General features: G+C 42.5%; 1 protein-coding gene across 1 annotated transcript; it reads right to left on the reverse strand.

Moving 5' to 3' along the window:
• Nucleotides 1-11,187: 11,187 nt before the first annotated feature.
• Nucleotides 11,188-19,761, reverse strand: LOC106560905 (aftiphilin). The gene is made up of 7 exons (XM_045698484.1): nt 19,598-19,761; nt 19,331-19,457; nt 18,732-18,788; nt 18,066-18,182; nt 16,845-16,911; nt 13,115-13,211; nt 11,188-12,879 (listed from the first exon to the last, which is right to left on the reverse strand). The coding sequence occupies exons 1-7, from the start codon at nt 19,759-19,761 to the stop codon at nt 12,729-12,731; spliced, it is 780 nt and encodes a 259-aa protein (XP_045554440.1). The 3' UTR covers nt 11,188-12,728.
• Between the last annotated feature and the right edge of the window lie 202 nt (nt 19,762-19,963).

The following is a 19,963-nucleotide window of genomic DNA, read 5'->3' on the forward strand; positions in this document are numbered from 1 at the left end:
CAGACCATGTGACACAGAGAGGTCTGGAATCCAAGCAAAACATATTATAGTTTACTTAAATCTGTGCCACTCCATTCATATAGTATGATATGTTTATGTTAGGTTACATTACTAGACTAGATGTAACTTAGTAAACATAAATCCAGAACACTCAAATTATTATAAGTTACGTTTGGTATGGTTACATAAGTCAGATGGTTATTTAAGGCAACACTGAAAGAGGGTAGCTGGTCGAGGTGGACGTATAACGTAAATATCTAGTGTAATAATCTAGTGTTAACGTGTTTGAATCTCACCACGGACAAACACACGTTCACACTCATGTACCTCTTAAATCATTTCATTAGCATGTACATTAAAAGGAACAGCCAAGCAGATCAAGGCATTCAAACCTTTCTATAGGCTCTTTTTTTATTTGTAATTTGTATTTCACCTTTATTTAACCAGGTAGGACAGTTGAGAACATGTTCTCATTTACAACTGCGACCTGGCCAAGATAAAGCAGAGCAGTGCGACAGAAACAACAACACAGAGTTATATGGAATAAACAAGCGTACAAACAATAACACAATAGAAAAAAGAAAGTCTATATACAGTGTGTGCAAATGGCATGAGGAGGTATGGCAATAAATAGGCCATAGTAGCGAAGTAATTACAATTTAGCAGATTAACACTGGAGTGATAAATGAGCAGATGATGATGTGTAAGTAGAGATACTGTTGTGCAAAAGAGCAGAGAAGTAAATAAAAACAATATGGGGATGAGGTAGGTCGATTGGGTGGGCTATTTACAGATGGGTTATGTACAGCTGCAGCGATCGGTTAGCTGCTCAGATAGCTGATGTTTAAAGTTAGTGAGGGAAATGTAAGTCTCCAGCTTCAGCGATTTTTGCAATTCGTTCCAGTCACTGGCAGCAGAGAACTGGAAGGAAAGGCGGCCAAAGGCTTTGGGGCTGACCAGTGAGATATATCTGCTGGAGCGCGTGCTACGGGTGGGTGTTGTTATTGTGACCAGTGAGCTGAGATAAGGCGGAGCTTTACCTAGCAAAGACTTGTAGATGACCTGGAGCCAGTGGGTCTGGCGACGAATATGGAGCGAGGGCCAGCTGACAAGAGCATACAGGTCGCAGTGGTGGGTGGTATAAGGTGATTTGGTAACAAAACGGATGGCACTGTGATAGAATGCATCAAGTTTGCTGAGTAGATTAGTGGTAGCTATTTTGTAGATGTCATCGTCAAAGTCGAGGATCGGTAGGATAGTCAGTTTTACGAGGGTAAGTTTGGCGGCGTGAGTGAAGGAGGCTTTGTTGCAAAATAGAAAGACGATTCTAGATTTGATTTTGGATTGGAGATGTTTAATATGAGTCTGGAAGGAGAGTTTACAGTCTAGCCAGACACCTAGGTATTTGTAGTTGTCCACATATTCTAGGTCAGAACCGTCCAGGGTAGTGATGCTAGTCGGGCGGGCGGGTGCGGGCAGCGAACAGTTGAAAAGCATGCATTTGGTTTTACTAGCATAGAGCAGTTGGAGGCCACGGAAGGAGTGTTGTATGGCATTGAAGCTCGTTTGGAGGTTAGTTAACACAGTGTCCAAAGAAGGGCCAGATGTATACAGAATGGTGTCGTCTGCGTAGAGGTGGATCAGGAAATCACCCGCAGCAAGAGCGACATCATTGATATATACTTTAATGTCTTAGGTTTTTCCATAGAAAGTCTCTTACATTTTACAGTCCATAGTTTTCCTCCACAGATCTTATTATTCAGCACCAGTTAACTATAGGTCACATTCATTTCATATCTTTAGAATGTGCAAAGGCATCCTTGAAAATGTATACAGGCAGTGGGAACAAGTTTGAGAAAAAACTGTCACAAACCCAAATATCAAACACACAAAACGGAAATAAGAAATCAAATGAAATACATTTCCACAAACACTGATCCCTCTTTACCTGTGAGCATCACTATCCCATTATCCTTAAAGGGGCAATCTGGGATTCAAATAACTAAACGGCCTCCCGTCACTTTGTTTGGTAAACAGCTGAGGGATTGAGCTGAAGAAATGAAACCACACAAATTCATAAAGTGAGCTTTGGATGCAAGGACTGACCATACATGAAATTAGAGTTTTAACCATATTTTGAGGCTATACAGAGTTTGTTTACAAATACAAATATGGAGTAAAATAAGCTTGTATTTTGGGTTCTTATGGGGTTCTAATGGGGTTCTAATGGGGTACGTTGAACTAAGCTCCTGAGGCATTTCTAAGTTATATTCTTCAAGAATCAATGGGTGTAAATCGTTAAATTAGAAGTCCCAAAATGTATGTACCAAACGCAGATTGTCCCTTTAAGATCTTTTCCTACTTAGATGTTTTCCTACTTGTGGTTGTAATAATATGAGCAAAATGATGAACTGAATAAAATAAAATAAAGCTTTATTTATACATAACATTTCAGGCATGGGATGCAATGCAATGTGCTTCACAGGAACAAACAAATAAAAAACAATGAAAATAAAAGCTGAAATATCTACTAGACAACAAACATCAGATAAAAAACAAAAGAATTACACAAAGTGAACAACTAAAAAGCAGACTGAGGAAAAGCAAAGCTAAAAATGTGTTTTAATTCATGTCCACAGTTTAGGCCCCCCCTCGGGTTCTTTGGCAGGCTATTCCAGAGGCTGGGGGGCATAATAACTAAAGGCTACCTCTACATGTCTCTTGGTCCCCCTCAGGTTCTCTGGCAGGCTATTCCAGAGGCTGGGGGCATAATAACTAAAGGCTACCTCTACATGTCTCTTGGTCCCCCTCAGGTTCTCTGGCAGGCTATTCCAGAGGCTGGGGGCATAATAACTAAAGGCTACCTCTACATGTCTCTTGGTCCCCCTCAGGTTCTCTGGCAGGCTATTCCAGAGGCTGGGGGCATAATAACTAAAGGCTACCTCTACATGTCTCTTGGTCCCCCTCAGGTTCTCTGGCAAGCTATTCCAGAGGCTGGGGGCATAATAACTAAAGGCTGCCTCTACATGTCTCTTGGTCCCCCTCAGGTTCTCTGGCAGGCTATTCCAGAGGCTGGGGGCATAATAACTAAAGTCTGCCTCTACATGTCTCTTGGTCCCCCTCAGGTTCTCTGGCAGGCTATTCCAGAGGCTGGGGGCATAATAACTAAAGGCTGCCTCTCCATGTCTCTTGGTCCTCAGCTTTGGGATAGTTAAAGGCCAGTGCCAGAGGACCTAAGGGAACCTACTGGGTACATAACTTAAAAGCATGTCTGACATGTATTGGGGTGCACAACCGTGGATTGATTTAAAAACAGATGGTAAAAAGCTATAGTTTGGTCACATTCCTAGTGTGTGATTCAACATTTATTTCAGAATCTAAAATAACACCTAGGTTTTTTACCTTTATTGCCCGTGAATTAAAATGTGCAACTAGATTCTCTCTCTGTGCTTTGACTCCAACAATAAGTTCCTCAGTCTAGTCTTGATTTAGCTGGAGAAAGTCCAAGTATTTAAATCACTAATATAGTTGTAACGATCGTCTGGAAGAGGGGACCAAGATGCAGCGTGGTAAGTGGTAATAATCATTTTTTTATGAGACACTTCAAAACAAACAGGGGAAACGAAAGCCAACAGTTCTGCCAGGTGAACACACACAAGACAGAAAACAACTACCCACAAAACCCCAAAGGAAAACAGGCTGCCTAAGTATGGCTCCCAATCAGCGACAACGAGGTACAGCTGTCCCTGATTGAGAGCCATACCAGGCCAAAACAAAGAAATACAAAAACATAGAAAAAAAGGACATAGAATGCCCAAAACCCCAAAACACACAGAAAAACACCCCCTGCCACGCCCTGACCAAACTACGATAACAAATAACCCCTTTTACTGGTCAGGACGTGACAATAATCTAATCATTTATCCTTGGAGCTAAAATACTCTGTTGACACAGAAATGTACAGTTGTGTATCGTCTGCGTAGCATTGAAAATCAATCCTGTGCTTTCTGATAACGCTGCCAAGGGGTAACATATCTAAACTGAACAGTACCGGACCCAAAATCGAACCTTGTGGAACGCCACATGTGATATGTATTTTCTCTGAGTTCTGTTCACCAAGGGTGACAAAAAACTCTTGACCAGTTAAATAGAACTGGACTGGAGAGGCCAACCCACCTCTCCAGTCTGTCCAGAAGGACATCATGGTCAACAGTGTCAAATGCAGCACTTAAATATAAGAGTACAAGGACAGAGAGCTGTTTGGCATCTGTGTTGGCTCTAAGATCATTTACCTATTTAACTAAGGCTGTCTAAGTGCTGTGGTGGGCACAGAAACCATATTAGAGCACGTCGTCATCCACATCGACGGGGCCGCAGTTGAGCAGGTCGAGAGCTTCCTTGGTGTCCAAATCACTAAAGACTTAAAATGGTCCAAACACACACATACAGTCATGAAGAAGGCGTGACAGTGCCTCTTCCCTATCAGCTGGTTGAAAAAGTTTGGTAATGGCCCTCAAATCCTCAAAACGTTATACAGCTGTACCATTGAGAGCATTTTGACTGGCTGGTTGGACCCTGTATATAGTATGGTATTAACTGACCCTGTATATAGTATGGTATTAACTGACCCTGTATATAGTATGGTACTGGAACTGACCCTGTATATAGTATGGTACTGGAACTGACCCTCAATATAGTATGGTACTGGAACTGACCCTGTATATAGTATGGTACTGGAACTGACCCTCAATATAGTATGGTAATGGAACTGACCCTGTATATAGTATGGTACTGGAACTGTGCATGTATATAGTATGGTACTGGAACTGAGCATGTATATAGTATGGTATTGAACTGACCCTGTATATAGTATGGTATTGAACTGACCCTGTATATAGTATGGTATTGTAACTGACCCTGTATATAGTATGATATTCAACTGACCCTGTATATAGTATGGTATTGAACTGACCCTGTATATAGTATGGTATTGAACTGACCCTGTATATAGTATGGTATTGAACTGACCCTGTATATAGTATGGTACTGGAACTGACCCTGTATATAGTATGGTATTGAACTGACCCTGTATATAGTATGGTATTGAACTGACCCTGTATATAGTATGGTACTGGAACTGACCCTGTATATAGTATGGTACTGGAACTGACCCTGATTATAGTATGGTATTGAACTGACCCTGTATATAGTATGGTATTAAACTGACCCTGTATATAGTATGGTATTGAACTGACTCTGTATATAGTATGGTACTGGAACTGACCCTGTATATAGAATGGTACTGGAACTGACCCTGATTATAGTATGGTATTGAACTGACCCTGTATATAGTATGGTATTAAACTGACCCTGTATATAGTATGGTATTGAACTGACTCTGTATATAGTATGGTACTGGAACTGACCCTGTATATAGTATGGTACTGGAACTGTGCATGTATATAGTATGGTACTGGAACTGAGCATGTATATAGTATGGTATTAAACTGACCCTGTATATAGTATGGTATTGTAACTGACCCTGTATATAGTATGGTATTGTAACTGACACTGTATATAGTATGGTATTGTAACTGACCCTGTATATAGTATGGTATTAAACTGACCCTGTATATAGTATGGTATTGAACTGACCCTGTATATAGTATGGTATTGAACTGACCCTGTATATATTATGATATTGAACTGACCCTGTATATAGTATGGTATTAAACTGACCCTGTATATAGTATGGTATTGTAACTGACACTGTATATAGTATGGTATTGTAACTGACCCTGTATATAGTATGGTATTAAACTGACCCTGTATATAGTATGGTATTGAACTGACCCTGTATATAGTATGGTATTGAACTGACCCTGTATATAGTATGGTACTGAAACTGACCCTGTATATAGTATGGTATTGAACTGACCCTGTATATAGTATGGTATTGAACTGACCCTGTATATAGTATGGTACTGGAACTGACCCTGTATATAGTATGGTATTGAACTGACCTGTATATAGTATGGTATTAAACTGACCCTGTATATAGTATGGTACTGGAACTGACCCTGTATATAGTATGGTATTGAACTGACCCTGTATATGGTATGGTATTAAACTGACCCTGTATATAGTATGGTATTGTAACTGACCCTGTATATAGTATGGTATTGAACTGACCCTGTATATAGTATGGTACTGGAATGACAAGTATCTCACATAAGCATATTTTGCAAATAAAACATCTTAATTTTATCTATGTTACCCAACTATTTCCGATTCATCCGCCACAGCTTCCAGGTGGTTTTTGGCAAACTTAAGTCAACTTGCTGGATGAGATGGGTCACATTATGCCTAGTGAACACCAAACACTGCATTCCACAGTAAAAACCTCATACCAACGGTCAAGCATTGTGGTGGTAGTGTGATGGTTTTGGAATGCTTTGCTGCCTCAGGACCTGGAGGACATGCCTTAATGAAAGGAACCAGGAATTCTGCTCTGTATCAGATAATTCTGCAGGAAAATGTCAGGCCATCCGTCTGTGAGGTGAAGCTGAAATGCAGTAAGACAATGATCCAAAACACAAGTCTACATGAACATGGCTAAAAAGCAACACATTTGAACTTTCGGAATGAGATGTTGTGGCAGGATTTCAAACAAGCAGTTCATGCTTCAAAACCCACATGTGTCACAAGTTAAACCAGTTCTGCATGCAAGAGTGGGACAAAATTCCTCCACAGCGATGTGAAAGACTGACAACAACTACAGGAAGCATTTGGTTGCAGTCATCGCAGCTAAAGGTGGAACAACCAGTTATTGAGTGTAAGGGACCAACTACATTTTCACACTGGGGAATTGGGTGTTGCATAACTGTTAAATAAATCAAATAAGTAGACTATACTTTTTTCATATATATTTGTAAACTCAGGTTCCCTTTATCTAATATTAAGTTTTGGTTGAAGATCTGATAACATTCAGTATTACAAATATGCAAAAATAGAGAAAATCAGAAAGGGGGAAAATACATTTTCACAGCACTGTAGGTACATTACCCACCACTAAAGACACAGACTGTAGGTACATTACCCACCACTAAAGACACAGACTGTAGGTACATTACCCACCACTAAAGATACACAGACTGTAGGTACATTACCCACCACTAAACACACAGACTGTATGTACATTACCCACCACTAAACACACAGACTGTAGGTACATTACCCACCACTAAAGACACAGACTGTAGGTACATTACCCACCACTTAAGACACAGACTGTAGGTACATTACCCACCACTAAACACACAGACTGTAGGTACATTACCCACCACTAAACACACAGACTGTAGGTACATTACCCACCACTAAAGACACAGACTGTAGGTACATTACCCACCACTTAAGACACAGACTGTAGGTACATTACCCACCACTTAAGACACAAACTGTAGGTACATTACCCACCACTAAAGACACAGAGACTGTAGGTACATTACCCACCACTAAAGACACAGAGACTGTAGGTACATTACCCACCACTAAAGACACACAGACTGTAGGTACATTACCCACCACTAAAGACACACAGACTGTAGGTACATTACCCACCACTAAAGACACAGAGACTGTAGGTACATTACCCACCACTAAAGACACAGAGACTGTAGGTACATTACCCACCACTAAAGACACAGAGACTGTAGGTACATTACCCACCACTAAAGACACAGAGACTGTAGGTACATTACCCACCACTAAAGACACACAGACTGTAGGTACATTACCCACCACTAAAGATACACAGACTGTAGGTACATTACCCACCATTAAAGATACACAGACTGTAGGTACATTACCCACCACTAAAGACACACAGACTGTAGGTACATTACCCACCACTAAAGACACAGAGACTGTAGGTACATTACCCACCACTAAAGACACAGAGACTGTAGGTACATTACCCACCACTAAAGACACAGAGACTGTAGGTACATTACCCACCACTAAAGACACAGAGACTGTAGGTACATTACCCACCACTAAAGATACACAGACTGTAGGTACATTACCCACCACTAAAGATACACAGACTGTAGGTACATTACCCACCACTAAAGACACAGACTGTAGGTACATTACCCACCACTAAAGATACACAGACTGTAGGTACATTACCCACCACTAAAGACACAAAGACTGTAGGTACATTACCCACCACTAAAGATACACAGACTGTAGGTACATTACCCACCACTAAAGACACAGAGACTGTAGGTACATTACCCACCACTAAAGATACACAGACTGTAGGTACATTACCCACCACTAAAGACACACAGACTGTAGGTACATTACCCATCACTAAAGATACACAGACTGTAGGTACATTACCCACCACTAAAGACACAGAGACTGTGAGACTTCATTTATTTGAATGTGCATTCAAAACATTGAACAAAAATGCAAGTGTCGCACACTCACACACACAGGGAATAAGCATTGTAGTTACCAGACTCAGAGGGAATTTGCAGTGTAGTTACCAGACACAGAGGGAATTAGCAGTGTAGTCACCAGACACAGAGGGAATTGGCAGTGTAGTTACCAGACAGAGGGAATTAGCAGTGTAGTTACCAGACACAGAGGGAATTAGCAGTGTAGTTACCAGACACAGAGGGAATTAGCAGTGTAGTTACCAGACACAGAGGGAATTAGCAGTGTAGTTACCAGACAGAGGGAATTAGCAGTGTAGTTACCAGACACAGAGTGAATTAGCAGTGTAGTTACCAGACACAGAGGGAATTAGCAGTGTAGTTACCAGGCTCAGAGGGAATTAGCAGTGTAGTTACCAGACACAGAGGGAATTAGCAGTGTAGTCACCACACACAGAGGAATTAGTAGAGTAGTTACCAGACACAGAGGGAATTAGCAGTGTAGTCACCACACACAGAGGAATTGGCAGTGTAGTTACCAGACAGCGGGAATTAGTAGTGTAGTCTCCAGACACAGAGGGAATTGGCAGTGTAGTTACCAGACACAGAGGGAATTAGCAGTGTAGTCACCAGACACAGAGTGAATTTGCAGTGTAGTTACCAGACACAGAGGGAATTAGCAGTGTAGTTACCAGACTCAGAGGGAATTAGCAGTGTAGTTACCAGACACCGAGGGAATTAGCAGTGTAGTTACCAGACACAGAGGGAATTAGCAGTGTAGTTACCAGACTCAGAGGGAATTAGCAGTGTAGTTACCAGAAAGAGGGAATTAACAGTGTAGTTACCAGACACAGAGGGAATTAGCAGTGTAGTTACCAGACTCAGAGGGAATTAGCAGTGTAGTTACCAGACACAGAGGGAATTAGCAGTGTAGTTACCAGACTCAGAGGGAATTAGCAGTGTAGTTACCAGACTCAGAGGGAATTAGCAGTGTAGTTACCAGACTCAGAGGGAATTAGCAGTGTAGTTACCAGACACAGAGGGAATTAGCAGTGTAGTCACCACACACAGAGGAATTAGTAGAGTAGTTACCAGACACAGAGGGAATTAGCAGTGTAGTCACCACACACAGAGGAATTGGCAGTGTAGTTACCAGACAGCGGGAATTAGTAGTGTAGTCTCCAGACACAGAGGGAATTGGCAGTGTAGTTACCAGACACAGAGGGAATTAGCAGTGTAGTCACCAGACACAGAGTGAATTTGCAGTGTAGTTACCAGACACAGAGGGAATTAGCAGTGTAGTTACCAGACTCAGAGGGAATTAGCAGTGTAGTTACCAGACACCGAGGGAATTAGCAGTGTAGTTACCAGACACAGAGGGAATTAGCAGTGTAGTTACCAGACTCAGAGGGAATTAGCAGTGTAGTTACCAGAAAGAGGGAATTAACAGTGTAGTTACCAGACACAGAGGGAATTAGCAGTGTAGTTACCAGACTCAGAGGGAATTAGCAGTGTAGTTACCAGACTCAGAGGGAATTAGCAGTGTAGTTACCAGACACAGAGGGAATTAGCAGTGTAGTTACCAGACTCAGAGGGAATTAGCAGTGTAGTTACCAGACTCAGAGGGAATTAGCAGTGTAGTTACCAGACTCAGAGGGAATTAGCAGTGTAGTTACCAGACTCAGAGGGAATTAGCAGTGTAGTTACCAGACTCAGAGGGAATTAGCAGTGTAGTTACCAGACTCAGAGGGAATTAGCAGTGTAGTTACCAGACTCAGAGGGAATTAGCAGTGCAGTTACCAGACACAGAGGGAATTAGCAGAGGTTTTACCAGACTCAGAGGGAATTAGCAGTGTAGTTACCAGACTCAGAGGGAATTAGCAGTGTAGTTACCAGACACAGAGGGAATTAGCAGTGTAGATACCAGACTCAGAGGGAATTAGCAGTGTAGTTACCAGACTCAAAGGGAATTAGCAGTGTAGTTACCAGACTCAGAGGGAATTAGCAGTGTAGTTACCAGACTCAGAGGGAATTAGCAGTGTAGTTACCAGACTCAGAGGGAATTAGCAGTGCAGTTACCAGACACAGAGGGAATTAGCAGAGGTTTTACCAGACTCAGAGGGAATTAGCAGTGTAGTTACCAGACAGAGGGAATTAACACTGTAGTTACCAGGCTAAGAGGGAATTACCATTGTAGTTACCAGACTCAGAGGGAATTAACACTGTAGTTACCAGGCTAAGAGGGAATTACCATTGTAGTTACCAGACTCAGAGTGTGAACTGTGGAGGAGAAACAGGAGGGTCACAAACAGACTGTCTGGTCCAGTCTCCATTATTCCTGAAAGAGACAATTGTTCTAACAAAGAAACATCAATAATAAAGATCAGAACCAGATATCAACCAGTAGACCAGCATCTTATTAATTATCACTATGCTATTATAGAGAACAATGCTCTGTCAATCTAGTTGTTCGTTTTTAAGAGTAATGGAAAATAAAAGGTTTAATATAACCCACTTAATTGTATTGATGAATATTCTTACCCTCTTTACAGCACGTCAGAAAAGAAAGTGGTGGGGAGAGTGAAAATGTATGAATTAAAAATAGTACAAATGTTGTTTGAGCATTTTGACGATTTAACAAGAGAGAGCAGAGGTCATCCTGGGTGGTTGGGATGATCATTGGTTGTAAGTGTCTGTAACACCTGACATTCACAGAGTACAAAACCACACATTCATGTAACCCTTCTTAAATACATTTTTATTTGTATGTACACTAAAATAAATAGCTACATTCACACCAGTTTAAAAAGACCCTAACGAATGTATTGAAACCTTTCCATAGGCTCTTTAGTCTTTTTCCATAGGAAGTCCCTTACATTTTCCAGTCCATAGTTTTCCTCCACAGATCTTATTATTAAGCACCAGTTAACTATAGGTCACATTCATTTCATATCTTTAGAATGTGCAAAGGCATCCTTGAAAATGTATACAGGCAGCAGGAACAATTGTGAGAAACTGTCACAAACCCAAATATCAAACACACAAAACGGAACAAAAACAATGTATATTGCTCTTTACCTGTGAGCACCACCATATGACCCTCAAAGGGGCAATCTGGGATTCAAACTACTAATTGGCCACCCACCACATTCTTTTGGTAAACAGCTGAGGGATGGAGCTGGAGAAATTAAACCACTCAAATTTAAAGAGCCACGAGATCAAAATGATAGTTTTAACCATTGTCTGAAGCTATACAGCGTTACTTACCAATTACATTATTTACAAGCAATGGGTTCTGATGGGTTCTGATGGGGTAAAACAGTTGAACTGAGCTCATGAGGCATGTATACGTTACATTCTTTAACAATCAATGGCTATATATATCATTCATTTAAAGGTTACAAATAATGATGTACCAATACTGTATTGCCCCTTTAATGGCAGATCATGTGAACACACAGAACTGTTTCCCCCTAGACACTAATCAGAAATAGTAGGGTTCTGGAGGCCCTATTCATTAAGACTTGTGCTATTATATTCTTTAACAGTAGTTAACCCCATGATGATAGGCTTTGTCCCAAATGTTACCCTATCCCCTATGTAGTGCACTAGTTTTCACCAGGTCCCATATGGCTCTGGTCAATAATAGTGCACTATATAGGGAATAGGGTGCCATTTAAGAGGAAATCACACTCTGGATCAACAACACAAACATATATCATATAAATATTTTTATATCCAATCTGTTATGTAAATATTAAATACAATATAATCCCTATGGATTTATGATGAATTGACATGAATAACTATACACACATTAAGAATAAATACATGAAGATAAAATCACCATCTTGAAAAGAGAAAGAGGAAACTGATGTAAGACCACTGGGGGAATGAGGCAGATGACTGGAGGTAAGTGTGGATCTGTCTTAGACCTCAACCACTGGAGGAACGAGGCATATGGCTGGAGGTAAGTGTGGATCCGTCTTAGACCTCAACCACTGGAGGAACGAGGCAGATGGCTGGAGGTAAGTGTGGATCAGTCTTAGACCTCAACCACTGGAGGAACGAGGCAGATGGCTGGAGGTAAGTGTGGATCAGTCTCAGACCTCAACCACTGTCACAACATAAATACATCAATACATTCAGAACAAAAGACTAACTATTTCAGCATTTTCCTGATTATCAACATATTGACTTCGCATACATTAATGTTCACTCTGGCTTTGAAGCGGAGAAGTCTTCTGTGTTTGTGTCCATCTATGTGTGTGTGTGTGTGTATCACTCAAGCAGTGTACCAGAGCCAGCGGCTGGTGTGAGGGTGATGGGGAACATTAGGACCTTAGCCTTCATGAAGGACAGGTCAGCCAGCCCACAGATCACCCTGGCTGCCTCCTCACTCAGCTGGTCCTCCTCATCCCTATGGGGTTTCCTGACACAAACACACACAACACATTAAGATGGGAAAAACACAGAGGCCACATTTGATTGCAGGTGAGTTTACTCTCTTTCCATGCAAAGCTCTTTCAGACCTGGCAAAGCACGATATAAATCCAATCGATTATGCTTGATTATCAATTATTGATCTCTACGTGTGTCTGTGTGTGTGTGTGTGTGTGTGTGTGTGTGTGTGTGTGTGTGTGTGTGTGTGTGTGTGTCAGTCTGACCTGGTGGAGGTAGTGCTGTTCTCCATAGTAGACATGAGGTGGTTCAGGTTGTCTGCTAGACGGCTGCTTGTGTCACTGTCTAGCTCTGTATCCACCACTTCACACACACACACACACACACACACAAAACATTTACATACACACAATACGTATGTACACACATTGTACCGACACTGTAGTAACTCTGTAATTACACTGCCCACCAATGTGACTTCCATGTTCATAGATACCAATGTAAACTTGTTTAGTGTGCGCATATCAATGTACATTTCGTCAACAAAAAGTGACAAAAATATTTATCAAACACCTATTTTTCAGGGGCAATTGTGTGTATGTTTGCATGCGTGAGTGGCCCAAAGATATGAAGATTCAGCCCTGAGGGACCTCTGCTCTCTACAGCGACTAGAGGGAGGGAGGTGAAGGGGGTACATAGAACCAGGGTGAAGATGCCCCTAGTTGTATCTTCACCTAATGGTTCAGGTTTGGGGGAGGGGAAGCTGATCCTAGATCTGTACTGAGGGGAAACTTCACCCCAGACTGTTACATACTGTACACCTGTGTTTCTCATTCCCTCATCTGTCTATGAACTTCTGGAAGTTAGTTAGCTGATGCTAATACAAGTAGCCCTCACATTATGGACTGTGTTTAGAGTTCAAAACAAAAAGACAACCATAGCACTTCTGTATTTGGTCCAAATCAAGGTGTACAAAGTACTAGCAAGTGGCGAAGAAACCATCAAGCATTTGGTCCTTCAACACAGTGGGTGGCAGTATAGAGCTGGAATAAGAATCTACAGAACAGAGGAAAGCAGCATAGAGTTGGATAGAGTGCTCTTCCTTACATCTTTGCCATACTGGCTTCAGAGACTGCATGGGCAGCAATATTGAGGGCTTTCTCCATTTTACCTCAACTAGTTAATTGGCATTCGGTAAACAAAGTGAAAGGGTTTGCATACTGCCTCCTGGAGTGTGTTGTCTGAACAGGCATTAAGGCCAAGGTGGGTGATTTACTGCCACACCCAGGTATGGAATGTTTGCTCAGGAGTATAATTCATTGACAGATCCTTCTTGCTGATCTGGATGGAATTCTGTGATCCTTATTTATCCTATAGAAATTCCCACCCAGTTGACTGCTTCCTAATGGTGAACGGCCTCAATGGCACTGCCCATGTTGAACCAGGATGTGTTACATCTATCCATGTCTATGGAGGAAAGTAGTCAGTGCAGTGAAAGAACAGCCAGTGAAAACCAAGAGGCAGGACAGCTCAGATAGGTGTAATATATTAGAAAGAGGTTTATTCACGTATTTACAACAGTGTTTATTGCAACCACACTGAAAGAACCTTAAAACACATCATTGGTTGGGGGAATCTAAAAAGAAATATAAAAACATATACAAGCTAAATCAAAATGTATTTTTTATATATATCACAGTGATTGTAAAGATCAGTTTCAGTTTACTGAATATATATGTCCTCTTTATTTTACAAAGAAAATGAAAAGTAAAGATACAGAAGAATATAAGAAAACACAGAATAGCAGCTTAAACAGAAAACAGTAAGAGAATCCTGGCTTTCTCTATCCTGGGTACCAGTAAGAGGATCCTGGCTTTCTCTATCCTGGGTACCAGTAAGAGGATCCTGGCTTTCTCTATCCTGGGTACCAGTAAGAGGATCCTGGCTTTCTCTATCCTGGGTACCAGTAAGAGGATCCTGGCTTTCTCTATCCTGGGTACTAGTAAGAGGATCCTGGCCTTCTCTATCCTGGGTACCAGTAAGAGGATCCTGGCTTTCTCTATCCTGGGTACCAGTAAAAGGATCCTGGCTTTCTCTATCCTGGGTACCAGTAAGAGGATCCTGGCTTTCTCTATCCTGGGCACTAGTAAGAGGATCCTGGCTTTCTCTATCCTGGGCACTAGTAAGAGGATCCTGGCTTTCTCTATCCTGGGTACTAGTAAGAGGAACCTGGCTTTCTCTATCCTGGATACCAGTAAGAGGATCCTGGCTTTCTCTATCCTGGGTACCAGTAAGAGGATCTGGCTTTCTCTATCCTGGGTACTAGTAAGAGGATCCTGGCCTTCTCTATCCTGGGTACCAGTAAGAGGATCCTGGCTTTCTCTATCCTGGGTACCAGTAAAAGGATCCTGGCTTTCTCTATCCTGGGTACCAGTAAGAGGATCCTGGCTTTCTCTATCCTGGGCACTAGTAAGAGGATCCTGGCTTTCTCTATCCTGGGCACTAGTAAGAGGATCCTGGCTTTCTCTATCCTGGGTACTGTAAGGAACCTAGCTGCTCTGGTATGTCCTTGTTTGTGCTAATATTCCACTCCATGTCATGCCAAACATCATTTTTGGCATAAGACAAATTACAAGGAGTGGAATGTTAGTACAGAACAGGTCTGGATTTCAGGCTTTTTCACATGAGCTTATTTCTACTACAACCAAAATGCAGCTACTGGGGGGATTCCCTTTAGGCTATGGCCACACATTCATCTATATGGCTTGACTTGTCTTTGCCCCATTCCATCCACTAATACTGAAATAACTCTCACCCAGTGCAATAAGAAACAGTGTTTGGATCAATGATGAAGGGTAACAACATGTGAGAAACCTCATCAGCATCACTCTATACAGGGCAGATGAGGTAGCCGGTTAAGTTAGACGTATAGAGAGAGAGCCTTGGGATTCCACAGTACAAGATACAATTAAAGGGAAAGACTGTCATGAAAATGAGTAGTACCATCTAGAGGGAGAGGGGGGAGAGAGGGGGAGTGATAGAGACTATGTTCCAAAGTCCACACTTGCATACCACTTACTTAGAATGCATGTCCAACACATTGCTTCATTATAAATGGTAGTCTAGTATGCCCAACACATTGCTTCATTATAAATTGTAGTCTAGTATGTCCAACACATTGCTTCATTATAAGTGGTAGTCTAGTGTGTCCAACACATTGCTTCATTATAAATGGTAGTCTAGTATGTCCAACACATTGCTTCATTATAAATGGTAGTCTAGTATGCCCAACACATTGCTTCATTATAAATGGTAGTCTAGTATGTCCAACACATTGCTTCATTATAAATGGTAGTCTAGTATGCCCAACACATTGCTTCATTATAAATGGTAGTCTAGTATGTCCAACACATTGCTTCATTATAAATGGTAGTCTAGTATGCCCAACACATTGCTTCATTATAAATGGTAGTCTAGTATGTCCAACACATTGCTTCATTATAAATGGTAGTCTAGTATGTCCAACACATTGCTTCATTATAAATGGTAGTCTAGTATGTCCAACACATTGCTTCATTATAAGTGGTAGTCTAGTATGTCCAACACATTGCTTCATTATAAATGGTAGTCTAGTATGTCCAACACATTGCTTCATTATAAATGGTAGTCTAGTATGCCCAACACATTGCTTCATTATAAATGGTAGTCTAGTATGCCCAACACATTGCTTCATTATAGGTGGTAGTCTAGTATGTCCAACACATTGCTTCATTATAAATGGTAGTCTAGTATGCCCAACACATTGCTTCATTATAAATGGTAGTCTAGTATGTCCAACACATTGCTTCAGTATAAATGGTAGTCTAGTATGCTGGTGTGGACATTGGAACCAAAGAGAGAAACAGGAGTCAGGTAGCAGCAGAGTCGGAGGGGGAGAGTGTGTACAGCAGCATCACCTCTGGCCCTGTAGGTAGGGGGCTCAGTGGGAGGACGTACCATCCAGACGGTTGACGCCAAGGCCACTGCTGCTCCAGTCAAACTCGGACCAAGGCTGAGGGGCCCCCTGCTGGCGGAAGGTCAAACTGTAGTGAGGCTCAGTAGTGTGCCCTCTATTCAACAAAGTCTCTTGAAGGCCCATACTCACAAAAGCACATCAGACAAAGGAGTGCTGATCTAGAATCAGGTCCCCCTGGTTCTTGTTATCTTATTGATTATTAGTTAAAAGACTAGACTGATCCTAGATCAGCACTCCTACTCCGAGACACTTTGTGAATATGGCCAGTTCTTAGTGATGGATTGAGGACAGCACAGAGGAATTGGGAGTTAGTTAGTCCAGGATATTGTCATTATCCTCCTAATGCTAAGGTTAGGATCTGCGGTAAGGATATCTGATCCTAGGTCAGAGTTTAGGGTTAAGTTCATTATCAAGGGAGTATAAAATATAGTACCCAATGTTGCCCTGTTTGTGTTGGGTATACTATGTGAGTCACCGGCTGTCTGGAGACTTTCCCAACTGTCACATCCTAGTCAGACTGTCTGGAAACATTACCAACTGTCACATCCTAGTCAGACTGCCTAACACAGTCAATCGTAGTCATGCCTGGAAACATTACCAACTGTCACATCCTAGTCAGACTGTCTGGAAACATTACCAACTGTCACATCCTAGTCAGACTGTCTGGAAACATTACCAACTGTCACATCCTAGTCAGACTGTCTGGAAACATTACCAACTGTCACATCCTAGTCAGACTGTCTGGAAACATTACCAACTGTCACATCCTTGTAGTTTTGGCATTACCAACTGTCACATCCTTGTAGGACTTCTAAACAGTCACTCCTTAACTTCTACTTACCAACAGTCACATCCTTGCCTCTTCTGTCCTGAATTCAAGGAAATAACTATTCTTACTTCTCTCAAAGTTCATTAGAAGAGAGGATCCAAGGTCCCTCCTCTCAGACCTCCTCCTTCTCCAATGAGCTTTGAGAAAGGGGTGAGGGATTGAGCAAACAAAGACGGAGGAGAGTTTATCAGCTGGTAACATGTTCACACACAGCCGTGGTGTGCCTGTTGCTCCGGGGTGAAGTTTCCCCTAGGTACAGATCTAGGATCTGCTTCACCTACCCCAATTCTAACTGTAACCATTAGGAGGGAAAATGCTAAACTGACCCCATATCAGCATCTAGGACAACTTCACCCTACACCTGTTTCTGTACCTGTATTGACGAGGTGGTGGTGGTTTCCTGTGACCCAGGAAGTGCTTGTGCTGTGGCAGCAGTCTTCTCCGCAGCTGAAGCTGGTCTCAGCGGCTCTTTGGTGGGCTCTAACATTCCCTGATAGAGAGAGGAGAGAGGGACAGGGGGAGAGGCGAGAGAGAGGGAGGAGAGAGGGGGGTGACGGGAGAGAGAGAGAGAGATGGGAGAGCGATAGGGAATCAAAGGTGAATGGGAAAGGGAGTGGCAGAGAAAGAAAGAGGTCACCATGGAACACATGTCACATGATGAAAGGTTTGGAGAGGGAGAAAGCAATATGGCCAACAGTCGAGTCATCATCTTATTGCTTTACACCTACCCAGTATTTTCAGATCTGTGAACATTAAGGGGCTATCAGCATACAAGGCTAAGGGAAGGTAGCCTGGTCCCAGATCTGTTTGTGCTATCATGTCAACTCCTGGTCATGTTTGGCCTGAAAACAAGTGGCCAGGAGAGGCATGACGGAACAAACTGACTGGTACCCAGGCTTAGGGGGAGGATCTAGGGACAGAAATGGAACTAGGGCCACCATGGACTGTGTCCATATGGGCCCTGGTCTAAAGTAGTGCCCTATACAGGGAATAGGGTTCCATTTGGGACATAGAACAGTATCTCCATCAGTCCACTCACCAGGCTGGTTGCAAACACTGGAACTATGACAGGCTGCTTTCTCTGGCCAGTGAACAACTGTGGAGGAGAGACAGAATCAGAAATCACCAAGTAACTTTACATGTAGCAGGAATTCAAGCTGGTGAAATGGTGCTGCTTTTCCACCAATAAACAGAATAACATTATATTATATTATAGATGAAGAATTGACATAACCCACATACAGTATGTACACTATAGACACAGCAACAACAGAGCACTTCTACATAGTAAAGGGGATATATAGACACATTTACAGTAGATGATGTACAATATGGTAATATGGGGAGGGAGGGGCTTACGGACAGACAGACACATTACTTACTACATCGTTGATGCTGTTGTTGTCATTGACAGATGGCTTCATGTTTTATTTAGTTATGTTTCTCTAATGGAAAGTCATTCACTGAGCTCTATACATGTAGATGTTATAAAGTCATGTGAAATGACATCCATCCATTTTCTTACTGTTTGTTTACATCTGCTGTTATTCTGTTGAGGTGGCTGTGGCTCACTCTGCTATGCATGGAGCCATTCACATAATTACAGAGTGTAGCTTTAAACTGAAAAGAGGCCGTTACCATGTTCCTGGTGTCTATCCCCAGACAGCGGAGCAGGGCCCTGTTGCTATGGGAACCGCCCCAATAGAACCCCAGGCCCACGGCATCGTGGAGGTCCTGAGGCTGCCGCCACACACCCCTAGGAACCCTGGGTAAAGCAAAACAAGGAGGCGGTCACATACAGCAGAGTAGTGCTTTGGCCAGCCTCCAATGCTATCGGCTGTTATTCCACTGAACCACCATCATCGTCATTGTTTTAATCATCTTCATCACTAGAGGTTCTCTCACCAGTGTGTAGTGTGGTTGAGCCCCTTCGACTCCTCTTCCACAGGCTGGGTGTCTAGAGTCTCTAACAAAGCCCTGAGGCTGAGTACCTTCAATACCTCCAACCCACTGTCCTCCTCCACCCCACTGTCCTCCTCCACCCCCGTCCCCTCCCCTTCCACCCCCATCTCCTCCCCCTCCAGCCCCGTCTCCTCCCCCTCCAGCGCCGTCTCCACCCCCTCCAGCCCCGTCCCCTCCCCCTCCAGCCCAGTCTCCTCCCCCTCCAGCCCAGTCTCCTCCCCCTCCACCCCAGTCTCCTCCCCCTCTTGATCCAGTTCTGGGACTGCCACTGCAGGGAAGCTGGTCTGCAGGACTCTCTGTAGCCGGATA

Source organism: Salmo salar, chromosome ssa01 (genome assembly GCF_905237065.1).
Source record: "Salmo salar chromosome ssa01, Ssal_v3.1, whole genome shotgun sequence".
Classification (NCBI taxonomy): Eukaryota; Metazoa; Chordata; class Actinopteri; order Salmoniformes; family Salmonidae; genus Salmo; species Salmo salar.

Excerpts from the sequence above, each read along its gene's own strand:
- LOC106560905 (XM_045698484.1), bottom strand. The coding sequence starts at position 19,761 with ATGGGGGTGGAAGGGGAGGGGACGGGGGTGGAGGAGGACAGTGGGGTG. Across the intron at positions 19,458-19,597 it reads CTCAACCACACTACACACTG|GGTTCCTAGGGGTGTGTGGC; the intron begins GTGAGAGAACCT and ends TGCTTTACCCAG. Across the intron at positions 12,880-13,114 it reads AACAGCACTACCTCCACCAG|GAAACCCCATAGGGATGAGG; the intron begins GTCAGACTGACA and ends TGTTTGTGTCAG.